The sequence below is a fragment of the Cutaneotrichosporon oleaginosum genome, assembly GCF_008065305.1.
Source record: "Cutaneotrichosporon oleaginosum strain ATCC 20508 chromosome Unknown ATCC20508_contig04, whole genome shotgun sequence".
Classification (NCBI taxonomy): domain Eukaryota; kingdom Fungi; phylum Basidiomycota; class Tremellomycetes; order Trichosporonales; family Trichosporonaceae; genus Cutaneotrichosporon; species Cutaneotrichosporon oleaginosum.
In genome coordinates, this window is record NW_027072173.1 from 788,985 (window position 1) to 815,200 (window position 26,216).

Here is a 26,216-nt window from a genome sequence, read left to right on the forward strand (position 1 = left end):
GCGACGCCGTCTTCCAGCGGACAAGGTCTTGTGACAGCGCATCCACTCTGTGAGTCATTGCTGACCGTGTCTCTCCGCCACATTCAAAATAAACCAGAATTGACTGGCAATTACGTCGACCCACGTAGCTGTCACACCCAAGTCTCCCACGGAGTGAACCGCGCCCCTCAACCTCGTCGCCGCCGGAGATGTGAGGGCGTAGGGACACATGGCAGACAGAGAAGCGCGTTGCTCTGGTCTCTGCGCCCCTCATGTTCACAAGTGAGCCGCCTCAGTATAGAAAATCGTAAGACGTCAGGCCTGCTGTTGCACGACCGAATCCTCTCACGGCCACCCAGGCACAACCTCAACCGTGGCGCCGCACCTGCACCTGCACCTCCCCGCACACCTGACTGCAAACACTCCCCACTGCACCCCCGGCCAACTAAATCTGATGTGGTCGCATCTCCGCCGCCCTCGCGAACATGCGTTTTATGAGCATGAATCCATCTCTCGTACAAGCGTCCCCTCACACTACCGCTTAGGCGGCGTGCTTCTGCTTGCGGGTCTGGAGCTTCTTGAGGTAGAAGTCGAGCTCCTTGCCCTCAAGGATGTAGCCGTCGGCGCGGCCGGACTGGCCGGGGCGCGAGGTGATGACGGCGAGGAGACGGCCGGCACGGAACTGCTGGGAGAGGTGGGGGTCGATCTTGGCGTCCTTCTTGCGCTCGGCAACGATGCGCTGGACGTGGTTCGACTTCTTAGTCTCCTCCTCGGGGGCGGCGGCACCGGCCTTGGCGGGGACGACCGGCTGGGCGTAGTGGGCCTCGTACCACTGGCGGAAGGGGGTGGCGTCAACCTCGACGACGGCCGACTTGACGAGGGTCTGGGTACGCAGGAGCTCGTTGTTGGTCGTGTTGTAACGCTGTGTGTGAGCATGGTCAAACCGTCAAATGGTCAAATTTGTAGACCAGAAACGTACAACAGCAATCAGACGCGTCTTGCGGGTGATGGCCTCGGAGCCCCAAGCAAAGTTGCCCGAGTCCAGACGGAGGGCGCGGTACTTGGTGTTGCCGCCACGGGTGCGCACAGTGTGGATACGCTTCGAAGTGTCGAGCTTGGTCATGGCCGACTGACGGCCGAGCTCGAACTTGCGCTTCTTGCGGCTGCCTGTCAGTATATTGCAACGGGAACATCGAGTTGGTGCAGGGCAGTAATGGGACAAGTGCGCAGATTTCCCTCCCTCCGCTTGCTTGCCGGCAGAGCTTCTTCTCCCGAATCCATCACACCGTTCCCCGAATCTGCACACTTGACCCCCTGCTAGCCCGCACAGGCAAGCCACTCACTAGTGGGCGCGGCGAGCGCCGGATGCACTGCGCTTGTGGCGGGAGTCACGAGAGATACCCATTTCTGTCGTTAGTACTAAAACGTGTGACAAGTGCCGGAGCACCTCCAGGACAAGGACAGCGGGGCAGACAGGCTTCGCGGATGGACAGGATGCAGGCGCAGTCGCCGAAAGTTCGTCTGGCGCATGTATTTGCCAAGCGCCGTCGAATGCTGCAGCGGAGTGGTCGCTGGAAGGATGCCGAAGATTTGTCGATGGGGAGGGGGATATGCGCCGCGACACCGCCGCTGCGGTCGCCCAATGTGCGCCCTGTCCATCGCCGCTTATGTCCTGTGCCGTCGCTGTCGATGTCGAAGGGGGTGCTCGGCGTGAGGACTCACTGAGTTGTCGGACGAGAAACAGAAGGACCCACGCCGCTGTAGTCGACACACCCAGCGGAGGCAGACTGTCCAGGACCACCATGGCTGTGAACCCTGAGCTCGAGGTCGTCGGCGTTAAAGTTGAGGCCGATCATGACAGCTCAACTTTCACGATTTATCGGGGTCAAATGTATCATCCCACGTCAGCTCTGGTTGGTGCCTGATTCAACCCATCTCCGCCGGATAGCGGGCCGAGACGCAATCCGCACTTGAGCTCGTTCATCTCTCCTGCATTACTCACAATGGCTGCTACCGACTTCAAGGCCAACTTTATTGAGACGGCGATCAACACCGGGGTCCTCCTCTTCGGCGAGTTCACCCTCAAGTCTGGCCGGTGAGTAGGTGCGACCTGCCGCCGTCGTCGAATGTCCAGGCTGACGGCCAGCAAGTCCCCGTACTTCTTCAACGCCGGGCTCCTGTACGACGGCGCTCTTCTCTCCGCGACCGCCGACGCGTTTGCCGGCACGCTTTCCGCGATCCCCGAGTTCGATGTCCTCTTCGGCCCCGCGTACAAGGGCATCCCCCTCGCGGCCGTCACCTGCGTCGCTCTCGCGAACAAGGGCATCAACAAGGTCTACTGCTACAACCGCAAGGAGAAGAAGGACCACGGCGAGGGCGGCACGCTCGTCGGCGCGCCCATGGCGGACAAGAAGGTCGTGATCATCGACGACGTTATGACGGCCGGCACGGCGATTCGCGAAGCCATCGCCATTCTTAAGGAGCAGCCGGGCGCACAGCTCGTTGGTATCGTGCAGCTCGTCGACCGCCAGGAGCGCGGCAAGGGCTCGACCTCGACCAGCCAGGAGGTCGCTGCCGAGTTTGGCGTTCCAGTTCTTCCCATCATCTCCATCGGGGACATTATCACGTACCTCAAGGCCCGTGGGGGATACGAGGAGCAGGTCAAGGCTATCGAGGCGTACCGCGCCGAGTACGGCGTTGTCGCCTGAGGCAGCTGGTGTCCGAGGCGTCGAAGCCAAGCGCGGCCGGGATGTGAATTGAGCGGGAGATAGGATCCCCCATGGTGCCAGATCTTGGGTAATTGCGCGCTGAAGGCCAGATTAGAGCATCTCATCATGTACTTTATACAATGCATTGCGCGTCTCTTGGGTCAATGTTCACTTTACAATGTCGTGACGTCGCACGCGGTCGCCTCCTCCTCTCGCGTCAGTACTTCTTTCCCTTGCCCTTCCCCCAGCGTTCGGCAACAAGGACGCGCGAAGCGCCAACTACTGCCTCGACGAGGTCGCGCACGTCATTAGCGGTGACCGGAACACCATACTGGGCGCTGAGGTGGTTGGCAACGGCAGCTAGTGGCTCAGGGCGAGCCAACGCGAACACCGCAACCTCGAAAACACGAGCCGCGTCCGCCGCCGGAATGTCGATGAGCGCGCTTCCGCCCACCTGTGTCAAGGTGGGGATGAACGTCGCCCACCACACTGCCCGAAGAGCGTCCTGTCCGCCCTCAGAACGAGGAAGGGCCTTGATCGTAGTTAAAACGAGTGTGTAGCTCGTTTGTAAGATCCGGGCAACGTGGGGTCGGGCTGGCGTCGGCCCATCTCGCATCAGCCGCGCAGGAACATTTACTCACCGAGTGCGGCCTCCAGAGTTGTGCTCTGATCGAAAATGGCGTGCAAGACGCCGCCAATGCCTCCCGCACGATCGCCAACAATCCGTTTGACCTCAGCTAAGGTGAAGTCAAGGTGCATTCCCAGGGCGGCCGGGAACGCAACAGGTCCGTTGGTCATCGTGCGGTTTAAGTCCGCGGCGCGTCGGACGATCGGGCGATAAGAGAGCGGCGTGCAATATCGCGTAGCCTCAGACGCGGCCGGCGTCAGAGAGACACGCGAGGTTGCGCGCGAGGTTGCGCGCGAGGTTGCTCGTGAGATCGCCCTCGCGGGCGTCACTCGGGATTCAGCCGCAGCCAGCTGGGCTGGGGTGGGCTTGATATCCCTGCTCACGTAAGGCTACTATCAGCGTCTGAGTATCACGAGACTCACGGAGAAGCGCGCGGCGCTCTGGCTGCGACTTGGGAGGGGGGCGGTGCGCGACGGAGTGCGCGACGGGGGGTGCGACGGGGGGTGAGACGGGGTGCGCGGTGGAAGCTTCCGTCTTTCCTTGCGATGAGTATGTGAAGTGGCCGACGTGAGACGCACCTTATCCTTGCCCATGGTCAATTGCGTCTTAATGCGGGTGAGAGAGAGAGTGTGTGTGAGGGTGTGTTAGAGTGAGTGAAAGCGAGAGAGAGAGAGAGAGAGAGAGAGAGAGGGCGAGGGGGAGAGAGAATGAAATTGTGAGTATAATGAGCGTGGGAACCTTGGTCACCTTCCAAAAGCTTCCACCGTCGCTCCGATGCCGCTCCGATGCTGTTCGGTGTTGCGTCCTCGTCCTCGTCCTTGTCCTCGTCGATGAACGACATGGCCGATTGCCGACAGATGACGAGGAATGTTGACACTTGCCTCAAAGTGGAGGTGGAGGCCACGTGCGGTAGAATATTTGCCACCGTCTCCAGTCTCTCAATTCAAAAGTTGGCTCAACCGGACCAAGTGACTGCCTGCACCAACTCTTCCATCGCGTCCCGACCTCTCGCACACCCGGCTCCGGCGAGTACGCTTGCCATGAAGTCGAACTTTGTGTTCCAGAACCTCTGCGGGACTGTGTACCGACAGGGCAACGTTGCCTTCACACCCGATGGCAACAGCGTTCTCTCGCCCGTCGGCAACCGCGTGAGCGTGTTCGATCTCGTCAAGTGAGTTGCGATCCAGGGAGGAGCTAACAACAGCAATAAGAGCCGGACACTGCCGTTCGAGAACCGCAAGAATGTCGCCGCGATTGCGCTGTCACCTGACGGGCAGGTGCTGATCTCGATCGATGAGGGTGCGTTTGCGCCGTCTCGCTGTAGTGCTTGGTATCTTGGCTGACCGCAGACGGCCGGGCACTCCTCGTTCACTTCCGCAAGGGTACTGTGCTTCATCACATGAACTTCCGTAAGCCAGTGGCCGCCGTTTCCTTCTCCCCGAATGGCAAGTACTTCGCGATCACGCACGGCAACCACGTCCAGGTCTGGAACACCCCGACACACCTCGCGCGCGAGTTCGCCCCGTTCATCCTCCACCGCGAGTACACAGGACACATGGACGATGTGATCAGTATCACGTGGAGCAAGACCAGCAAGTACTTCCTCACAACGAGCCGCGACATGACCGCGCGGTTGTACACGACGGACCCGCTCGACGGCTTCAAGCCCAAGCTTTTTGGAGGGCACCGCGATGCCGTTCTGGGCGCCTGGTTCTCTGAAGATGAGAAGGCCATCTACACCGTCTCAAGGGATGGTGCCGTGTTCGCTTGGGCGGCGAAGAAGACCATTGCCGACGACGACAGCGATGTCGAGATGGACATTCTTGACCTTCCGTCGACCTCGGCTTCGGCGGAGAAGGCGGCCGAGTTTGTTGCCGCGTACACGCGATGGGGAGTATCAGCGCGCCATTACTTCAACCAGGCCGGCACCAAGGTGGCGACTGCAACGTTCCATCCGCAGACCTCGCTGCTGATCGTCGGCTTCAGCAGCGGTGTCTTCGGGCTATGGGAGATGCCAGACTTCACAGCTGTGCACACCCTCTCAATCTCGAACGAGAAGATTAGCTCGGTTGCTGTCTCACCGAGTGGCGAGTGGCTCGCCTTCGGCGCCGCCAAGCTTGGCCAGCTCCTCGTCTGGGAATGGCAGAGTGAGAGCTACGTCCTAAAGCAGCAGGGGCATTACTACGACATGAACACGCTGTCTTTCAGCCAGGACGGGCAGACAATCGCGACGGGCGGTGAGGACGGCAAGGTCAAGCTTTGGAACGCGGCTAGTGGCTTCTGCTTCGTCACCTTTTCAGAGCACAGCGCGTCCATTTCTGCTGTCGAGTTCGCCAAGCAGGGCCAGGTTCTCTTCAGTGCCTCGCTCGATGGTACCGTGCGTGCGTTTGACCTCGTGCGCTACCGCAACTTCCGGACATTTACATCACCCACGCCGGTGCAGTTCTGCTCACTTGCGGTCGACCCATCAGGCGAGGTGGTGGCCGCTGGCTCATTGGATTCGTACGAAATCTACTTGTGGAGCGTGCAAACCGGCAAGCTCCTTGACATCCTGAGCGGGCACGCGGCGCCTGTGTCGGGTTTGTCCTTCTCCCCCGTTGGCGACCGGGTTGCCTCATGCTCGTGGGACCGCAGTGTGCGCATCTGGGGTGTGTACGGGCGCGACCGCGCCTCCGAGCCAGTCACCGTCTCATCTGAGGCGACATCTTTGGCATACTCTCCGGACGGGAAGGAGATCTGCGTTTCGACTCTTGACGGGCAGCTGTCGTTCCTCGATATCGAGTCCTCCGAGATCAAGTCTGTTATTGAAGGACGGCGCGACATCTCGGGCGGCCGCAAGCTTGATGACGCGCGCACGGCTGCGAACAACGCCTCGAGCAAGTACTTCAACTCGGTCGCGTGGACCGCAGATGGGCGGTGTATCCTCGCTGGCGGTGCGAGCAAGTATGTCGTCCTGTACGACCGGGCGGACGGAGTCATGGTCAAGAAGTTTACCATCTCGGAGAACTTGAGTCTCGACGGGACGCAGGAGCTGCTCGACTCGCGCAAGATGACCGAGGCGGGCAACCTGGACTCGCTGGATGCGGCCGCGGCGGACGAGAGCGACCTCGAAGACCGGCTGGCGGCGGACGCGACGCTGCCGGGCGCCCAGCGCGGCGACCTCAGCAAGCGGCGGACGCGGCGGGACGCGCGCACGAACTGCGTGCGCTTCTCGGCCACGGGCCGGTCGTGGGCTGCGGCCTCGACCGAAGGTCTCCTCCTCTACTCGCTGGATGAGGGCGCGGCGTTCGACCCCGTCGACCTCGCGCTCGACTTGACGCCTGAGAGCGTGCTCGCCACCCTGCAGAACGGCGACCACCTCCTTGCGCTCGTTATGGCGCTGCGCCTGAACGAGAAGCCGCTCCTGCAACGGGTTTACGAGGCCGTGCCGCCCTCGGACGTGCGCCTCGTCGCGCGCCAACTGCCGCCCCCGCACGCGCTGCAGATGGTGCGATTCGTGGCTGAGCACGCCGAGTCGTCGCCGCACGTCGAGTTCGATCTCGTCTGGGCCGCTGCGCTGCTAACTTCGCACGGGCGGCTGATGCGCGACCGCAAGGGCGAGTTTGCGCCCGTGCTCCGTGGCTTGTTCAGGGCTTTGCAGGACTGGGAGGCGAGTGTCGCTAAGATGTGCGACGACAACGCCTTCTCGCTGCAGTACATTATCTCGCAGAACCGCAAGGCTGAAGTTGAGGCAAGCAATGCGGATATGGGCAACGGGAATCTTCTTTACTAGGACTAGAGGGTATGTATGCATGGCATAGGCTTCGCGCATCGCGCGGTGCGAGGGTGCGTGGTACTGGACGCGTACGAGACGGTTCTAGCTCGCAAGTTGGGAACGATGCTCAACTGGTATTCAGGAGGTCACCACCAGGCTGCTGGCATGACATACATCACACCAGGCTACGTAGCTCACGTCACACCATGCTACAGAGCTCACGTCACACCACGCCTGACAGTCCACCTAACTCGGCCTCCGGCTGCTCTTGAACCCCTCGAAGCGGTCCACGAGCACGGGGCCGCGCGAGAGAAATGGTCCGTTGGCATGGTCGACCACGACCGGCTTGTCACCGACGCGGGAGGGCGCCGACATATTGCCATTGACGTGCGGGCTGCTGGGTGGGGGCGTTGAGCCAAGCGGCGTGCCCACGTAATGTGTGGATGTCGAGGGCGTCGCGTCGGGTGCGAGAGAAGGGGCACCGCCCTCATCGAGATCCATGTCGTCCTCGCCAAACATCTCGTCCAGCAGGGCGTCGCCATTGACGCTCCCGTGCGGGGTGGAAGCCGTGGCGCTCGCTGCCGAACTCTCGCCCTTCGCTGGCGTGTCCCATGGCGTTATGCCCATGCGCGAAGGGGTCATCGCTGGTGTGTTGGGAGAGTGATCCCTCGCCTGTGTTGACGTTGATGAGGTCGTACGGCGTAATTTACCCTTGGCCTTGAGGTTCCGCAGGAGCTTATGCACATAGTCTTTCGTGAAGGATTTCATCTTCGCCTTCTTCTCCTCCGATAGTTGCGGATGTCTGTGGTTTTGGTACGACCGCCCACGCTTTTCCTTGTCAACAAGCAGGTTGGTGCACTGCGGTCAGTGACAGTCATGGCGTGGTGCTTACGTCCTTGGCGTAGCGCTTGAACGTGTCGTGGTCCATCTGATCCTTGTACTTTGACATGCTCTTGACAACCACCTCGCCGACGAGCTTCGTGAGGCGCTTTTCCTTCTTGGCCTCGTCCTCGGGCGTGAAATTATGCGCTGTCTTCTGCCGTTTTCTAGGCTCCTCCACCCTCGCGGGAGTAGGAGTCTCCACGGGGGGCGGAGCTGCAATGGGCTGAGCGCTGGCCGCAGCCATCGCGATGATGGCATCGAGCTTGGAGCGCTCTGCGGCGTGAGATGGAACGACAGGCTTCGGCAGAGGCGGGGGAGGTGGCGGACGATGCCTTGCTGGCGGCGCGAAGGACGCTTGGCGGACGGGCGCGGCTTTGAAAGTAATTGTTTGCGTGTTGATGAAGTCGTCCACGTGGAAATGGCGGCGGGGCATCGCGTCGTGGTCCGCTATGGTGGTTGTGTTTTGATTGTCCTCCTCGTCGAGTGACTCCAACTTCTGGACGCGGGGGATGCGGTACGACATTTCAAGCGTCGACCAGAAGGCCAGCAAGTCCTTCGCGATGGTTGCGATCTGCTCGTCCTCTCCGTCGGCGAGGACCTTGACCAGATCTTCAATGCCCGAGTCCTCGACCTTGTTGCGATATGTCATGGTCGACTTGAACTTCTCCAAACATTCTAGTGCCAGTGAGACCATGTTTCTATCCTGCGCTTGATCTGTGAGGATGATCGTCATTAGACCGAAGCCGTGCAGTCGCATGAGCTGGCGATGTACCGCGGGCTCGTCAGTCATCTGAACGTCAGTCGAGTCCGCTCGCCGCGGAGCTCACCCCAACGCGGTCAAGAAGTTTGCTGAGCATGGGCGGGTTCTCTAACGACTGACGGATGGCGGCCGAAACCTTTGGTGCTTCCGGTGGCTCAATGGGTCTCAGGATGGGCTGGCGTTAGCTTTGCATTTCCTCTAACTCACGTTGTAATCCACATCGAGTTGCCTCGACTTCTTCTTCTTGCTGCCCTTCATGCCACCAGCAGTGACATCGTCCAGAATGCCCAAAGCTGCCGTCAGCACTGCCGTCCGAGCCACTCACCGTCAAGGAGGAGGTCATCCATGCCGCCCACGTCCGTCTGTGTCTTGCCGCCGATGGTACCAACACAGTTGTACTCTCCGCAATAGCATGGTTGTGCGGTGTGACTGCCGTTAGTGAATAACTGCTGCTCCAACTCACCCATAGCGATCAACATTGTAGTTGAACGTGATCTCCTCGTCCTTGAGCACGTCGCGCTTGGCGTAGATACCCATGCGCATGCGTCGGCCCACGACCCACTTCTGCACCTCGCAATTGGGATTGCACGAGTGGTTGGCAAAGCGCCCGATGCCGCCCTTCTTGGTGGCGTCGATGTACTCTTCCTTCTGAAGCATCATGAAGTAGAAGTGCTTGATGCCTTCAGCAGCGTATGCGGCCATGCGCTCGCGAAACGTCTTCTCGACGACCACCTCGCCGATGTACTCGTAGATGAGGCTCCCGCTGCCGTCAGATTTGGCTGGGACAAAGGCCCCTGTCGTGTCACTCACGCTGGTAGATCCTCGCGTGCGCGCAGGCCGAAACCCTTCTTCTCCGTGAGGACAATGTCGACGGGCGCATACTGACGCCTGTTGAGACTGCGGTCAGCGTGGGTCTCGCGAGAGTGTGTAACGTACCGCTGATTCAGACAGTGCTTCCCCGTCCTGCATTCTTTTGGGAGACACTCGATGAAGATGGCGCGGTTGATGCAGTCCGAGTCGTGCCCGCACGCCCCTGATGGGTCGTCTGCCGTCAGTTCCGACCTTCCCTCCGCGGTTAAGGCGGTTGTCTCTGCGCCGCCCGGTCGCCCGTCGGCGCGTTGGTGTGGCCGCATCCTCCACGCGCATGCAACGCGGTCACCGTTACTCACTGGGATTGAACGTGCAGTCGCACACCATCATGTCGTCCTGCTCGCGGCTCAACCCTAGATCTTTTCGCTCGTACACACACCGCTCCAGTGAGTCGAAGCTCGCCAGCGCATCATCCCACGCCAACGGCAGATCGGGGATGAGGGTGGGGGGCGGCGGCGCCTCCTTCTTCCGCCTGCTCGGTCCCGCCGACGACGCGCGGGACACAATGCCAGACGACTCTGGCTCCGCCTCCGCCTCCGGCTCTGGTTCGGGGGACCCGAGGTCGAACTTGACACAGGGTGGGGAGCGGCGGGGAGACTGGGGCGAGAATAGCGCATCTAGTGTTGCGGAGGGGTCGGCGGGCGACTGTTTGAGGGACGGCTTGAGGTACGGTGAAGACGCCGAGGAAGGGGGGCGGAGGGCGGGCGACGGATGCCCGGAGACAGGTGTGTGGGAGGCGCTGGCAACTCGTACGCCGCCGAGAGCCGCCTTGACGGCCTCGACCTCGTCGCGTCCGTCATCCATTGCTCATAGACAGCGATGGGTGGAGGGGAAGGAGGCGCGATGTGACGCGCGCGTTGCGCACGCGCGTTGTGAGTTGGTCGACGACGGACCCGAGGTCACGAAACGGGAGGTCACAATGCTTGAGATTGAGGAAGAGGAGGAGCCGCGGAGTTGGTGGTAATGGCTGGCAGTAAGTGGATGGAAAGAATGGGATGGACGGTGGGAGGACCAGAGGAGTCTGGTGGCAAAGTGCGGTGTAGGGAAATCGGGCGTCGTGTTGTTAACGCTACAGCCTTCCGCCCCCTCCAACGCTGACCGATCACGCCGACATATTCCGCCCTGACCAACCGTCCACGCCGCCCACGCCTTAACTGCATGCATGGATCTATCAGTCTAGGCGCGCATCTCGTCGCGCGCGCGGATCGTGTCTGCTGAGTCCTGCCGGCCGCTCTTCAGTCTGCCGAGAGGCACCACATCGTCTTTGAGGTGCTGCAGGGGAATGTCGTCGCTCGCACTGCTGACTACGCGAGGCGACTGCTTCGGCATCGCCATTTGCGGCCACCATCGCTTCTTCTCCGGCGAAGAGGACACGCTTGAAATACTAGAGATCGACCCGTTCTCGCGCCTGTGCCGCCCCAGCTCATAGTGCGGTGAGCCTTGGTGTGCTTCGCCCATTGACCTGTTGGACAGCGACGACGAAGAGCGCAGCTCTATGCTCTCCCGCGCGGGCACAGGCTTGTCAGACGAACGCAGCTCTTGCGATGCGCGACGTGCCAGGCCTCTCTCCGCGGGCGTAATTTGCACCGACTGCTGGGGCAGAGGTGTGCGTGGACTGTTGACGAAAGCGTGCGCAACCACGCGCGCCATGCGATCCGTCGCACTCATTCGCTGTCCGGCGTTCGGCGTCACCTCGCGATCCTCGGCAACAGACCCGAGCGGAGTCGACGGCGTCGCTGGCCCCTGGGGATCAGGAACCCTTACAGGGGTGGACACCGCGGCTGTCTCTGGACTGTTCCGCGCTGCCGCTTTAGGTGGTACTACAGGGGGTCCCGGAGTTGTGTCGTCGCGCATGCGGCTCGTGTCTTCGCGCTGTCTCGTCGCGTCTCTTGTGAGCTGCGCGGCGTGCTGTCTTTGCTTCATCCATGAGAAAAAGTCTTCTGGCAACTTTGAGATCTCCCTCTTCGTAGGTGCTTCCCAGCCCATCGGTTTGGTGGACGTGTAGCTGGCGACGGACAGTGGACGGCTGGGAATCGAACCATCTGGCAAAGGTGGCTTCTCCGTCATGAGGTTAGAGAATGCCGCGTCCGCTGGTGGCCGCGCGAGGAGGAACTCTGTGTCTTGGGGGATCAAGAAAGGCAGCATGTGCCGGCTATCGAGCAGCTCGCCTATTGCCTCCGGCCCAGTCTCGGGCATCCACTCGGCGAGAGATACAGAGCCGTCAAACAGGGCTTCGATCGGCATGGCGTGGTCGTCCCGGCTCGCTGCAGTCGGAGTCTCAGAGTCCTCAGCCTGCTGTACGCTTATGTGCACTCGCCGCTGCTCCCAGTCGCGCACGAGCTGCAGCAGATACTGGTTGCAGTCGTCAGCCATGCGCCCCTCGTTGACCTCGTAGCGATAGTCGCGGACGGCGCGGCGCATTTGGAGAGGGTTGAGAGAGCGCAGGTTCTGTACTGTGCCTATCAACATGTCGAACTCCTTGATCTGCGAGGCGCACTGCAACCACTGGAGCAGCTGCATGATGGGCACGAAGTGGCGGCTGGCGATGTGTGGCGGGAGTCCGTTGGCGCGCGTCCAGTCTTCAAGCGCCGTGATGTTCATCCGGATCTGCACGGCCTTGGTCCGGCAAAGGTACTTGCGGCGCGTGATGATGCGGTTGAATAATTCGCTCGAGATCCAGAAGAAGGTCTGCGAAAACACCTGCACATTGAACGCGGGGTTGACCTCATATAATTGGAGAATGAGCAGAACGCTAGTGAGAATGTCGGCGACCTTGCGCGGGCTGGGCTTATCGCCTAGCACGGCCTGGGCCTTGCCGATGCCGTTGGCTATGACCTCCTTGGCCTCGGCCTTGGCGGCCACCACAGTGGCTCTCAAATCCTGTATAGACGTTGGTCGCGACATCGAGCGCTGATGTGTGCGTAGTGGTGACTCGACACCGTCTCCCCTCTTAGACGGTGTCGTGGGGGGGCTGAACACTGCTGCCGCCAGGGGAGTCTCGCGCTTGTCCGCCGTCTTCCTCCCAAACGAGCGGAATATATTCCACTCGTCGGCGAAGCGCACGCCGTCAAAGTCTTCCAGCGCCTCGAAGTCGAGCATTGCTGGTTCCAAAATCTCGTCGATTTTGCGCTCGGCGATGCGTATAATGAACACTAGGATAAGCCCAGGCGCAACGTCGCACTCACCATGAATGGCATTTATCAGTTCCTCAAAGTTTACGAGCAAGTCGTCGCCAGCAGACATACACGCCTCGGCCAGGTCCGTATCTGACCGCAGAAGATACAACAGCAGCGTGAGGTTATACTCCCAGAAGGCGAGTGACGCCAGGTCCTCTGAATTCCCCTGCCGTCAGTCGCCGCCAGACACTCGGAGCTCACATAAACGACACCCTCGATGGCCTCAACTGCGCCCCACAACAACTCCTCGAGCCACGTCTCGTCGCAGCGGTAGTGGGCGAACCGGGCGTACAAGTACAGTGCGTTGGCGGGGAGTGCACGTCTTGTCCGTGGTTGACATACTGGGGGGTACGAGGTGATGTACACATCGAACAGCACGGGCAGCTGGTGGAGAGAGAAGACGAGAAGCGACGCGTCCATGTCCACCTGGCGTCAGCTTGGGCCGCGACGACTCTCACCTTTGCGCGCACATCGCCAGGCAGACCACCCAGCACCTCGTCCACTTCCATCTCGTCATCCTCCTCCTCTTCCTCTTCTTCTTCCTCTCCAGGCCGGTTTGGTGGGAACAGCACTGTGGGGTCCACCCCGATGTGCTTGGCGCGCGCGCGTACCCAGCGCTCGCGCTCGGCGGCCGCCCCCGCTGCTTCTCGTCTCCTTCGTGCTCGTTCTGCGCGGGTGGCGACGCGTATCCTTCGTCGTTGGATCTGTGCTCGGCGCTCGGGGTCAATCCTCGACGCGTCGTCCGATGACGACGGCGACGGGGGCGTGCGCGGCGTGCCTCCCGCCCATGGGTCGAGCAGGAGGGCGAGGTCGTCGCGCCCGTCCATGCCCGTCACGAGGTCGAAAGGGGTGAAGCCGGCATCGTTGACGGCGGACAGCGATGCTCCGCGGTTGAGCAGCACCGACACGGTCTGCGGGGACGAGAGCAGCGCCGCGAGGTGGAGTGGACTCCAACCATGTCGGTCTCGACCGGCGCGAGGCCCGGCGTCGACACCCCATCGCCCGACGACCAATCTCACGGCCTCCTCTTTCTCGCTTTGGCCACACGAGCTCTGGATCGCCATGCCGACGACACCCCACCCGTCGTCGTCCTCCAGTGTGGCGACCTCTTCGTCTAGGACATCGGCCTGGAGTCAGCGGCTGCTGCAAAGCAAGGTGCGGCCAAGCTGAGACCAGCACAGGGGTGCTGTGGTGAAGAGGGGGGGCGATCACGCGGCAAGACAGATCGACCAGCCGACGACGAGCGGCCCGGCCCCGCGCACCGCCATTCCGCGCGTCACGCGCTCACCCTCGCGCGCAGCAGCTTCGCCTTCGCCTCGCCTTGTGCTCGCCTTTCCTTCGCACAGACGTGTGTCGGCCGAACTCACTCCTTGCCCCTGCAAACCCGAGAGCCAGCCGAGGAGGTCGACGTCCGAGTGCGAGACGGCGTACCGCAGCGCATGCCCGAGTATGAGATGGGCGCGGGCGTCGTCCGCGCTCTCGAGGAGGGACGATACCGACGCCGGCGTGGGCGAAAGAAGTGGGGCCGGGCTGGGGTCAGCGTGAGCGGCGAGCGGCGGGCGGAGACGCGAAAACCGGAAGGCGCGGGGGAGCGAGGCGTGGGAGGGGCGAGGCGCGGGCGCAGCAAGCGTGCACCAGCTGGGGATAGGGGACGGGAGGCGGGAGGGAGAAAGGGGCATGTAGCCGGCACGTACAGCAGAGCGGCGCTCGCGGCCGTCATGGTAGTTCGTTGGCCAGGCGTTGCAGCGAGTGCTGGCTTGCGGTCCACGGGCGTGGAGTTGGGGTGATGCAGAGATCAGGCGGGAGTGATGGGTGAAGCTGAGATTGTTTGTCTGGCCGGGGTGGCCGGGTTCGTCGGATGGGCACTCGCGTGGCGCCGATCGCGGGGGGCGGGGAGACGAGCGGAGCGGAGGTGTGCGCGGAGCGGAGTGGGTTGGACGGCGGCCGTGGTCCGAGATCAGATCAGAGCGATGATGACAGAGGCGTGCATGAGCTGGTAGGTGGCGAGACCTGTGCTACGGCATGCGGATATGCGACACGGATCTCCCGAAACACCTCATGAGCCCTCTTTGGGACAGATTGTGAATTGTGCTCCGTCGCTGTCTCGATTGCCACGGCCACTGTGAAGTGCCTAGTGCCTGTAACGACGTTGCGCTTCACCATGCGCATGCATGCAGCACCAGAGCTCCACGGTCTTCACCATCGTCGTCATCAAGGTCATATGAGCACAGAGGAATCACCCGCTCGATCGCGCTGCCCCACGCCTAGTCCAACAACGCATAATTCTGTTACAGTCACAATCCAGATATCTATGTCATCGAGCCGTTCATAAGGCTCAGCGCATGCACGAGCATCGTCTTGTCGATGCGCGTCGCCTGCTCCAGCGCGGCCAGTACGGTCGAGAAGCCACCGAGATGTTTGAGGTACTGCGGTTAGCTGAGAATTGCAGCTGCTGTTGCCGACTCACCAAGGTAGAAAGACAATTTTCGATACGCGTCGTCAGGCTCGCGATCACATCTACAAGCTCATCCTCGGTCATGTTGTCGCGAATGAGCGGTCCCCAGTGGGGGTTTGGCGGGGTGTGTTTTGGAGGGGCGAGGCTCAAGCTTTTACGTGGCCCTGGGCCACCAACGCGCTCCTGCGGCAGCGGGGTGCGGTCTCCACTCGGCGTGTTGGCGAGCGCGCACAGGGCCTCCAGGCGCAGCACGATAACGCTCAACTGACGCGTCTCGTCGATGCTCTTGTCGGACGCGTATGCCTTCTGCTCCGTAACCTGCGCATTCGCGCGCAGGCCCGTGAACAGCTCGAGACGGCCTGCAAGACACTTGGGAAACATGAGCGACAGCCTCTCGGGCACTTCGAGGCCCTTGAGCTTCTTCTCGCCCACGTCCTTGACCTCGATGCCACCAATGCGACGCAGCTCCGACACCTCACGCTTCGTGTCGGCCGGCAGCTCATCCAGGCTGTGGTCATCGGACGACTCGATGTACTCGCGCAGCTGACGGAGGATGGTGATCACGTCCTGCGATGCCATAAGCTGTCCGCCGTCCGCAGAGCTCTGAATACGCGCGGCGCGGTTCACCATAGGTCCGTAGTAGTCCATACGGCGAGTAATTGGGTCCTTTTCGCACTCAGGAGTGCCCCAGTGGATGCCCATGCGCACACGCAATCCGCGGTGGATGAGGGTCCCGTTCGAGTCCCAGATCTCCTTGCCGTCCTCGCTGTCGAGCAGCTCTCGTGGCCACTCGAGGTGCAGCAGCCCGATCTGGCAGTTGAAGGCCCACAACAACGCCGCGGTCACGCTCTGGAACGACACCATGAACGCGTCGCCTTCCGTCTTCACCTCGTAGCCACCGTCGAGACGGAGCTGGCGGCGGAACAGGTTGTGATGCATCTTGATCGCCGTCGGCATGCCGGGGTTGGTCTCCCACAGTACTGTCGAGTTGACAATATCAGTGAAGACGAGCGCAACCGTGCCCGTCGGCGGCTCGATCTCCTGCTGCAGCCGGTTGAGGGTGCGATCACCAAACTCCTGCTCGCCACCGCGACGACGACGCGCGACCTGCGCGTCGTCCGCAGGGCCGCCCGTGAAGGCACGCCCACGCCCACCAGGCCGGCCGAAGAGGTCAGAGACATTGACAACCATGACCATGATACTGCCTTCGGCACCGTACGACAGCGCAAAGTCGCGCAGCTTCTGCGCTGCCATCATGGGGTCGTCACGCTCTGTGCGCGCAATGTCCACAGCCGTCTGGTACGACGTGCACTTCCACAGCGCGGAGTTGCCGATGATAATGAACTCATCCGTCTCCTGCAGCTGTCGTGTCCGGATCTCGGGACTGGCATTGACGGCAGGCAGGGAGTGGTAGAAGCCGAAGGCGCGGGAAATGTCGATCTCCTTGTCGTCGTTGACGAGACCCTTGGGCGAGACCCACGCCTCAGCACGACGGATACGCGCCGTCTCCTCGCGATCGGTCGGGTCGTGCCGCTTGCCGAGCAGCTCGGCCTCGCCCTTGCGCGAGAGCACGACGAGAATGTCACCGGCATTGGCAACGTGCAGCGTCTTGTCGACAACGTACACGACTGCGCCGGACGCGCCCGTTCGCAACTGCGAGGAAAGGTTGGACCGGTGAGTCGTCACCATGCCGTTCATCTCGCGGTTGCGCTGCTCGAGGGTGGAGAGAGTGTCAAACGCGGCCTTGTTCATGAACAGGAATGTCCGTCGCAGAGCCTCGGTCACAGCCTCTTCCGGATTGAGCGTCTGCAGCTGCTCCATGAGCGCGACGGAGATGTGCTGCTGAACGAATCTCGGGATCTTGCCGGACGGCACCTGTGGCGCAAATCTTCCAAACATGCCAAAGAGACATTCCTTGTCGCTCCCGCGGAAATGCGGCACGGCGAGGTCGAACATGGACAGATGGTCGATCGAATTGAGTGTATCGGAAATGCCGTACTTCATGTTGTTGATATCCGAGAAGGATGTGCGCACACGCTTCTCGTCCGACTCATCGGGAAGCAGCGGGATACGCAGCGTGACGTCCATCAGTCCCAGTATCCTCAGATGCGTGAGCGAGCTGAAGTCGGACAGGTCGCGGCGGTGCGTCGTCGCGCCATATTGCGCATTGTGCGCTCCGAGGTCCTGCGCGCCCGTCGGCTTGATCTCGAGACGCTTGTTACCAGACAGATTGAGGTATCGCAGTGCCGTGTTCCAGTTCCAGTTCCAATCATACGGCCAGTTCGAGATGTTGTAGCGGAGCACGTTTGAACCGACATCAAGGTGCTCGAGGTGCTTCAGGTTTGCGAGCTCGGAGGGAAGTGTCTGCAGCTTGTTGCCGTTGAGGTGCAGCACGCGCAGCTGTGTGAGCATCTCGAGATCCTCGGAAGGAAGACTCGTAAGCTTGTTGCCTGAAAGGAACAGCATCTCCAGACACGCGCAGTGGCGCAACGTGTACGGAGGGATTTCAGTGATCTGGTTGAAGCTAACGTTGAGACGCTTGAGATTCGTGAAGAGCTGCACCTGGTGGAAGACGTCATCCGTCAGCCGGTTGTCACCGAGGTATAGACGCCGGAGCGACGTCCCGGCCGGGGGCACCATCTGTGACCGGTCGGACACATTGGTCAGCGCCGACACGGTCGACATTTTGCGCATGGTGTCGCTCTCAGCCTGGATCGCCTTGAGCTTCTCGTACCATTCAGCGGGTGGGTCGGGGAGCGTGTCGAGCAAGTTGGAGGAGACGTTGACAACCTCGAGCGAACCACATAGCCAAATATCCTCGGGCACCTCTTTGAGGTTGTTGTTGTGGATGTTGCACAGACGCAGTTTCTGCATCCGCCCGAGCGTGGACGAAGGCAACGACGCAAGCATGTTGTCCGTGCACAGGAACACCTCGAGGTTGACAAGCTTGTCGAGCGTCGACGGTAGGCGCGTAAATTGGTTGAAGCTGAGATTGAGCTCGGTGAGGTTGACCAGCTCGCCCAGTGCCTGGTCGTCCAGGCCCGACAGCTTGCCGTGCGAGAGGTTGAGCTGCGTGAGGGCATACGCAACAACTTGGCCAGCAATCGGAGCAAGCGTGAACCGCGTAATCGAGTTGTGCGGCACACTGAAGTCGCGTACCTTGGATCCGAGCTGTGTATCGAGCGTTACAAGGTGATTGCTGTCCGCGCGCAACGTCGTCAGATTTGGCAGAGCATAGACCGGCGTCAGGTCCGTGAGCTTGTTCCGCCGTACGTCCAGCACGCGTAGGCTCTGAAGCGTGCTGAAGCACTGTGGGAATTCGGTGAGCTCGTTACCGATACAGATCAGACGCTCGAGGGATCGAAGGTTGGCCATGTCGTCGGGCAGCGCCGAGATATTGTTGAACGACACGTCAAGGTCCAAGAGGTTGCTCATCTCACACACGATCGTGGGGAACTCCTCAAAGTTGTTGTTCGAAATGTTCAAGTATTTGAGGGCCGTCATCTGCAAGAAGTACGACGGGATCGAGCTCAAGCGGTTGTTTTGCACCTTGAGCGACGTGAGAGTGGCAATACTGTGCAACTGCGAACTTTCGAGGTCGGCAATGCGGTTACAGGACAGATCCAGCCTCGCGACCGTTGTGCTCATGCGGATACTGGCTGGCACACGCTTCAGCGCCATGTTGGACATGCGCAACTCTTTCAAGCTCTTGCAGTCCTGGATGAAGTCGAGCGGAATATCCGTCATGGGATTGCGCGACACATTTAGGATAATAATCTGGTCAGCATGTTGATGCAGGAAGATCGGGATGACCTGGAGGTCGCGGCCGGAGAGGTCGATGAACTCGTACGACTCGTATGAGCTCTCCTCCTCCGGGTTCATGACGGGCAGCACTGGCTTCTGGAAGATGAAGCGGCACAGGATTGACATGTCTTCCTTGCCGATTTCGTCCAGCCGTTCGTGATCGGTGTATCCGGCCTGTATGAGGCGTCGTGTTTGCAGTGCCATAGGCCGCTCCCATGGTTGCATTTGTCGATCTTGCCCTCGTTCACGGATGTATAGCTTCATCGCGGTCTGGACCTTCTTGCTGCCATGCCCACCTGTCAGAGTGTTGATGACCTCAGTCACAGTGAAGTGCAGCGGGAACTGTAGAATGTCATGAGATCCGTCGTCGCGGTAGATGCGCGTAAAGTACTGTGGTTAGTCGGTGCCGAGAGCATCAGTCTCACCAATGGACCCTTGTCCTCGCCATGGCCGGCGCCACGCTTGAGAGGCCAGATGCTCATTGCCCGCTGCTTTACGGGTGAAGTGCCAGGCCCATCACCCTCCGCGTCGGAGAGTGCGCCCTCAGCCGTAGGAGTCTGCACATGGTCGCCGTCGTGGGCCCAGTCGCCCTCCGTGCCGCTGCTAGACTCGCTGTCCTCGTCGCCTGCATCGTCATCTTGCTCCACGCCCCATGACTCGGGAGCAGCCCAATTTGCGGCCACGCCCGCGAACGGTGAGATAGTTGGAACAGCACCGTGGAGGCTGCCGCTCAGGCTGGGTGGGTCGCCTCCGAGACCAGTGTATGCTCCTGGGGAAGGCGGCACACTTCCTTCGCGGATGGGTGCAATGCCACCCTCCGGGATAGACGTAATAGAGCCCTGTCGCTCGAACGGATTGTTGAAAATGGTCGGGTCGCCTGTCATGCCCATCGCCCATGACGGGGCTATAGGCCCGCCTAATGATGACACATCGCTGATCTCTGAGCTTATCGAGTGTATCCTCACATTCCGAAGCTGCGACGGGCGGCGTGCCGCTGTAGATGCCTGTAAAGAGTGCTTGGGCGACACCTGGTACGGCGACAATGGTGTCCCGCCCGGCGAAACATCGGCGGGCCCAGGTCCACTGAAAGCACCTTGTCCGGAGGATAGGCCTTGTCCATTGCTCGTCTCCAGCACGTTGCGGGGCACACCAGTGCCTGCCATGGCACTTGTGGTTGACGCCCCTAGTGGGTTGTATGTCGATGGATCGTGTGCAACCATCGATCCCAAAGCGTTGGGGCGCACACCCTTGAGATTCTGGTCAACAATGTCGTCCATGTCGTCAAAGTTTGTGTCAAGGTGGATACCTGTGTCTGGGCGCTCGACTTCTGGCTCACTGTCTTCGTGCAAGGGCGAGATACCACCATCAGACTTGAAGCTAGGTAAGCGCGCAGTTGTGGAAGGCGGAGTGTTGGACGATGAGGACCACTGCGAGCCGGTACTTTGCGTCGACCCTATACTCTCTTTGCGCAGCGACGAGGCAGTCGTTGACACGGACATCCTCGACTGTCCAGTCATCCTCCTGCCGCTCGACTGAGGAGGCTCGGGATGCTGTTGTGTCGGATTGGACGTGCTTCGGCCACCTTTGCGGCTGAAGAGTCCGCCGAACAGCCTCCCTCCCTTCTTTCCGCTCCCCTCAGCTTGGGCATTGGGGGCTCCAGACATGCCTGCCGCGACACTCCCAAACGGTCGCAGCCGTGAGGTGTGTGAATGGTCGACATGACCATGCCCGCCGGTGCTGGCGATGCTCGTTGCTCTCCCAGGCATGACCGTGGGTGGTGGCGATGCAGCGCGCGGGCTGCCCTTGAACGATTGGGAGCGGTTGTTGGTCGGCGTCTGGGCGCCGTCTGCCAACAGACTGGATGTGGATGTCGAGCGAATCGAAGCGTTCGAACCAGGGGCCATGCTGTAGTTCTGAAATGAGCTGGCATCGTCGTCTTCGTTCGTCTTGTCATGTCGGCGGAGGAAGCGGGGGAAGTGACTGTGCTTTCGCTCCTGCTGAGCCTGCGCGATCGCCTCAGGCGTTGGGGCGGCGTTAGTGTCCGAAGGGGAAGACGAGCTAGCCGATGGGGGGAGGGAAGGTGGTGCCTCGGGCGGTCCGGCTTGCGAGGGTGGTGCTGAAGGAGGCTCATGTTCCCAGGGAGCAACGTTGACAGCGGCGACCGATGGTTGCCTAGGTGTAGGCGCTGGTGCGGGCGAGGGCATGTCGAGCTCCCACGGCGCAATGTTAGGGGCCGCCGAGGAGGAAGCCTGGTACGACGCCTGCGCGCTGGGGTCCAAGATGCCTGCCATTGAATCGTCAAACTGGAGGTTGATGGCGTCGAAGCCCAACCCGCCCACGACACCGGGATACTGTCCATCGGGACCCTCGCCTCCGGGAGTCGGGAGGTGGAGAGAGTCGATGGACTGTTGCCCGTTACCGAGGTGGTCGCCGGACAGTGAAGGCTGGCTGCCTGCGGGGCTGAAAGTGCCATTGGAGCCGGCGTCACTTGACGCAGGACCCATGATACCCGGCGCTCCCAAGTTCTTCTCCTCGAGGGGCGACGCCATTAGTGTGGCGCCGGGCAAGAAGTTGTTAACATGGGGACTGGAAGCGGGGTTGGTGGGATGTTGCGGGTCACCGACACTCGGTTGCTTTGGGTTGTTGAGGTCGGGCTGTGTCATGAACTCTCCTGGGACATAGCCCTGGCCTGCGCTGCTTGGTAATGGGGCCATGGCCGTAAGCTAGGCGAGAGCAGTCGATGGAAGGAGGGGGTAGGGCGGCAAGGAGAGAGAGAGCGAGAGAGAAGTTGGACAGAGAGAGAGAGTGAGAGTGAGAGTGAGCGGGAAGTGAGGAAGAACGTTGGATAGTATGTGGGTGGGGTTGTCGACGGGGAGTCGAAAGTGAGTGATGTCACGGGTTGGGTTGGAATTTGGAGTCTCGGTGTTGCTTGAAGGGACAGGTATCAGTGTCGGCTGCCTAGAATAAGCTCGCAGTCATGGGGACTGCGAACAAGCGGCGAGACAAGGGGTAACCAGGTTAGTCGACTAACCACTGAAGTTTATGAGAATGAATGTGGAGGGGGTGGATGGAGAAGTGTCGAGGTGAGAGGGTTGCTGAATGATGATGGTGGGATGGAAGCGAGGAGCAATGGGTGTGTGGTGAGGTGAAGCGGGGGAACGGGCCGGAGGCTTGGCGGAGGAGTACTGTAGAGTACGAGAGCGAGGTCGCCGAGGAGGAGCGAGAAGGAGGAGGGTATGAGAGCCGAGGCGGAGGAGAAAGAGGAGGAGGAGGGAGGAGGATCGGAGGAGGGCTGCACGTGAAGCCGTGGGTTGTGGATTGTGGATCGGTGCCTTGATGGGCGGGACCCGACTGTCCTTTTGATCTGATCCTCTCTTTCTTCACCTCGGTCCTCTCCTTTGTCTCCTTTGAGCAATGGTTGACGACGCCAGAGAGAGGATGGAAGTGGAAGAGTGGGTGAGATATGGGATGGAGGAGAGTGAGGCTAGTGACGAGGGAAATGATCGGTGTGGATGTCTGAAGGAAAATGCAAGCTCGGCGGCGCGGATGCGTGGGAGGGCGCAGCAAGTGGTGACGAGCAATCTGCGCACGGTCACCGGTACCCCTCGGCCTCGCTCCTCGCTCGGCCTCCCTCCACATCATCAAGCGAGTCACCTCTTGGCATTGACCACTGGATCACTTGATGCATGGATCAAACCATGATTGCGCCAGTTGAGAGCATGAAACGTCTGTTCAACTGTACCACAGTTGGCTTGTCGAAGGAGGTATCTGTCTGCCCATGCTGCCCACCTCATCCAAGTCGCTTGCAGTCGCTTGCTCGCTGCCCGGATCGCGTCGCTGCCGTTGAACTGCCGCTGATGCTGCACCCTGAGTGAAGTGAGTGGCAACAGCAGTTAATCAAAGACCCTGTGGTGCCTGCACCCTGACTCTCGATCACTCTCTCCCTCTCCATGCTCTCCACCTCCACCTCCACATCCCTCTCCAGTACGATCCACCTCCACCTCCACCTCGTTTGATCGTCTGCTGATCACTTTATAACCATCACTCACAACTCTATAACGCTAGCAACCAGTCGTCCTTGATTGCATCAACTTGGATACCAACTCGTCTCCAAGGTCCCCACCCAGGACCCCCCAGGACCTCAACTATACTGATCTGCAGGTCAGCCGACAACTCGACACCCCGCAACTTTACACTCAATGAGACACGACCATGCATGGATGTATGGAGTCATAAATGCTAAATACAGGTGGACGACTAATAAGCCATGGAACGAGAACCGGAATGTCAGACTACTATAACGAGATACCATTTTCCACCTCTTCAACTTCATCATGATCATCGCAACTTGGCAAATGGATTCAGGCCACTTGGGCCTCCAGACGACAGGTTGACGCGACCTTCTCCGCTTGGCCGCTGGAACGCATTCCAGAATCGAAGCGTTTCGTCACCAGCGCCCGTGACAATAGTTTGTCCATCAGGGCTCATGGCGAGGTAAAGTACACGGAACGTGTGACCTGTAAGCGTGGCCACCTGGGTCATCGAGGGATATCGCCAAATGTGGATCTGGTTCTGGATCGGACCAGCCGAGTAGCCGTGAGTGGAGACAATCTCGTTCGAGTTGCGAGACCACATGAGGTTGCATACCTGCGTGTCAACTCTTATCACTTTTATGTCGAGATTCAGACTGTTGACTCACCTGCGACCCAGTATCCCACTCGCTCACGAGGCCTCCCGTCAAGCTGTTCCAGAAGCGAATCTTCTTGTCGGCGGTACCTCCACCGCTGGCAAGGACGCCTCGTTGGTGGGGACTCCAAGCAATTGCCTTGACGGCAGCACGATGCTCACCGAATCGCCATGTGGGACGATTGTCCGTACCACCCCAGACGTACAGCTTGTTGTCGTTGCCACCACTAGCCAGCTGATCCGTATCGGGATTCCACTTGAGACCGCACACCTCCTGCTTATGGTGTCCAGACAAGCGACGCATGTAGTGTTGTGGCATGCGCGTATCTCGGTGAAGGATGGTGCGATCCCGCGAACCAGAGGAAAGGATGTTGTGATTCCATGCGAGGCAGCCCACTCGTCCGTTGTGACCAGTCATTGTTCGGATACGCTTACAGTACTCGGCGTCCCAGATCTCGACGACTCCGCGAGCGGTACCGATAGCGAGGGTGCTCCCCTTAGTGTCAGCTCGACGACATTGGACCAATCTCCTACCTTGTTCGTCCACTCCAATCCAGTGATAGAGTCAGGCGGATGATCTCCTCCATCCTCACCCTGCGAGGCAACCAGGTCACACAACTTGGTGACTCTACTGGTTTGTGCGCTCCACAGGTAAACGCAACTGTTAAGCCCAACACCGAGAACGTTGGATTGCGACCAGGACACAAGGTTGAGATAGAAGTCGTCCTGCAATTCGGGCGCATCGAGGACCTTGAAGGGGGTTCGGGAGATTTGTCTTACGCTCTTGCGTGGACTGAGGAGGACGCTCTGAGTGCTACGCCCCACAGGACTGAGACTATACCGCTCATGACCCATATCGTCGAGGTTGTTGCCATTTGTGAGCTCTGCCATCCTCTTTGACGCGGGTGAGGAGAAAGTGTAGACACGCTTCTTGGAAGGCGTTGACGGCGACGCTCTACCTGGTGGAGGAGAGTATGCGATCTTGCGACTGGGTGGGGTAGCTGCCCCGGCGGCTGCAGACGTGAGCGCGACCTGCGATTGGTGTGCGCGAGCCTGGTTGGAGCTCGGCCCGGCTCCTGGTGGACGTGTGTGACCTGATGTGGGGGTGGAAGGGGCGTGCAAGGGGAGCGGAGGAAGGTGCGAAGCGGGTGACATTTCTCGGTCTGCTCGATCGCCCGTGACGCCGGGTGGTGGGTGATGGTGCAAGGGGGTCGTCCCAGCGCTCGATTGTGGAGCGTTGGACACTGGAAGGTTCTGGTGATTTGATGTGGTGAAGGTGACAACGTTGCGCCCACGCCCGAGGCGAGATGGTGACGGCCTGCCGGTTGGCGATGTGGATCGAGACGGAGTGATGGATCCGGGCAACAACTCTATCTTCAGAAGATGAGAGAAGGTGTTGTGCACTTCTTCTGCCGGGGTCAGCATACTGCTCGCATGGACGATGGAGGAGCCAAGATACGCACCCCTTCGGGCCTCTGCATCCGAGCTCAAGCTGGCGACATTCTTTCCGCGTGTGCGCGGCTTGTTCAGTCCGTTGTGATATCCCCCATCCTCGGTCAGGAGCGAGTACGCTGTGTGAATGTCTGCTTCCTCGCGTGTGGGGATGAACCTGCGGTCAGACCAAGCCACGCAGTGTTGACATACCGGTCTCCATAGTCTCGCTCGACGGCTTTGCCCTTTTCCTTGAGCTTTGGGCTTGTACCTCGCGCGGCTGGCGGTTCAATCTCGCCAAATACATCGCGGTCAAAATCTCGGGATGGATGGTGCGATCGCTTGGTTCGTGATGGGCCTGGCGAGGCCGAGGCAACGGCTCGGAGCCTGCGGGTGAAGTCTGTGTCGTGGCTCGACATAAGCTCGAGCATACAGGAGACTGTGTGGGGGAAGTGATGGGATGCGTGATGTCCAAAGGTGTATGAGCCGTCGACGTTGATCGGCCTTACGCCTGGGGGACGTTATGGGAGTGTCTTGTCCCGGGGGAGGGGTTGGATGGTGGAGTGAATAGTGGAGGGTTGTTTTGACAACAGTTCGAGCGAGTGAGGACGGGAGGGAGACAAGGCGCGAGGCCCAAGACGGCCGTGTGTCGGCGACGATGAGGGAAGCAAACAAGTGCAGTGATGGAGACAGGAGGAGTGAGCAATGAGTTGATGGAGCGAGGATGGAGAGTGAAGGGATGGAAGATGAAGAGAGGGAGAGAGAAGCGAAAGAAGAGAGGGAATGAGAGTGGGAGGAGAGATGAAGATGAAGAAGAAGAGAGTAAAAAGAGAGGAAACGGAGGAGTCGCAGGATAAAAGAGATGTAGAGCGAGGAGCAAAGAGCGAGCGAGGGGCGTCGAGGAGCGAGCAAGGAGCGGAGCGTCGCGAGAGAGCACGACGGTGGAGAAGGTGGAGAAGAGCGAGATCGCTTGTGGAGGTAGGAACGCGGCCACGCGGCGTTGGTGGCGACCACAACAAATACACAACTTGCTCAGCGGAACCTAATTGGGTGGAGTGGTGGGCCCCCTCTGGATTGATCGCC

The 26,216-nt window shown here is 60.3% G+C and overlaps 8 protein-coding genes across 8 annotated transcripts; 2 read left to right on the forward strand and 6 right to left on the reverse strand.

Annotated features, from left to right (window-relative positions):
* Positions 1–520: 520 nt before the first annotated feature.
* COLE_04769 (40S ribosomal protein eS8) lies at positions 521–1,384 on the reverse strand (the record flags this gene model as incomplete). The annotated part of the gene is made up of 3 exons (XM_018421221.2): positions 521–901; positions 959–1,142; positions 1,323–1,384. The coding sequence occupies 3 exons, from the start codon at positions 1,382–1,384 to the stop codon at positions 521–523; spliced, it is 627 nt and encodes a 208-aa protein (XP_018280926.1).
* A 721-nt stretch (positions 1,385–2,105) lies between these two features.
* On the forward strand, positions 2,106–2,687 carry COLE_04770 (uncharacterized protein; the record flags this gene model as incomplete). Its single annotated transcript, XM_018422440.2, has 1 exon — positions 2,106–2,687. One exon carries the CDS (start codon positions 2,106–2,108, stop codon positions 2,685–2,687), a length of 582 nt encoding a protein of 193 aa, XP_018280925.1.
* A 217-nt stretch (positions 2,688–2,904) lies between these two features.
* Positions 2,905–3,908, reverse strand: COLE_04771 (uncharacterized protein; the record flags this gene model as incomplete). The annotated part of the gene is made up of 3 exons (XM_065626368.1): positions 2,905–3,296; positions 3,329–3,704; positions 3,738–3,908. 3 exons carry the CDS (start codon positions 3,906–3,908, stop codon positions 2,905–2,907), a joined length of 939 nt encoding a protein of 312 aa, XP_065482309.1.
* A 447-nt stretch (positions 3,909–4,355) lies between these two features.
* Positions 4,356–7,087, forward strand: COLE_04772 (uncharacterized protein; the record flags this gene model as incomplete). The annotated part of the gene is made up of 3 exons (XM_018420731.2): positions 4,356–4,486; positions 4,520–4,614; positions 4,665–7,087. The coding sequence occupies 3 exons, from the start codon at positions 4,356–4,358 to the stop codon at positions 7,085–7,087; spliced, it is 2,649 nt and encodes an 882-aa protein (XP_018280923.1).
* Positions 7,088–7,315: 228 nt separating this feature from the next.
* On the reverse strand, positions 7,316–10,385 carry COLE_04773 (uncharacterized protein; the record flags this gene model as incomplete). Its single annotated transcript, XM_018422439.2, has 9 exons — positions 7,316–7,927; positions 7,962–8,741; positions 8,779–8,886; positions 8,919–9,004; positions 9,037–9,140; positions 9,175–9,474; positions 9,522–9,608; positions 9,648–9,756; positions 9,881–10,385. The coding sequence occupies 9 exons, from the start codon at positions 10,383–10,385 to the stop codon at positions 7,316–7,318; spliced, it is 2,691 nt and encodes an 896-aa protein (XP_018280922.1).
* A 372-nt stretch (positions 10,386–10,757) lies between these two features.
* Positions 10,758–14,477, reverse strand: COLE_04774 (uncharacterized protein; the record flags this gene model as incomplete). Its single annotated transcript, XM_018421220.2, has 6 exons — positions 10,758–12,733; positions 12,767–12,923; positions 12,959–13,183; positions 13,216–13,884; positions 14,125–14,287; positions 14,452–14,477. The coding sequence occupies 6 exons, from the start codon at positions 14,475–14,477 to the stop codon at positions 10,758–10,760; spliced, it is 3,216 nt and encodes a 1,071-aa protein (XP_018280921.1).
* Positions 14,478–15,066: 589 nt separating this feature from the next.
* COLE_04775 (uncharacterized protein) lies at positions 15,067–19,142 on the reverse strand (the record flags this gene model as incomplete). The annotated part of the gene is made up of 2 exons (XM_018420257.1): positions 15,067–15,183; positions 15,225–19,142. 2 exons carry the CDS (start codon positions 19,140–19,142, stop codon positions 15,067–15,069), a joined length of 4,035 nt encoding a protein of 1,344 aa, XP_018280920.1.
* A 4,212-nt stretch (positions 19,143–23,354) lies between these two features.
* Positions 23,355–25,564, reverse strand: COLE_04776 (uncharacterized protein; the record flags this gene model as incomplete). The annotated part of the gene is made up of 5 exons (XM_018419758.2): positions 23,355–23,663; positions 23,716–24,198; positions 24,237–25,111; positions 25,166–25,311; positions 25,347–25,564. The coding sequence occupies 5 exons, from the start codon at positions 25,562–25,564 to the stop codon at positions 23,355–23,357; spliced, it is 2,031 nt and encodes a 676-aa protein (XP_018280919.1).
* Between the last annotated feature and the right edge of the window lie 652 nt (positions 25,565–26,216).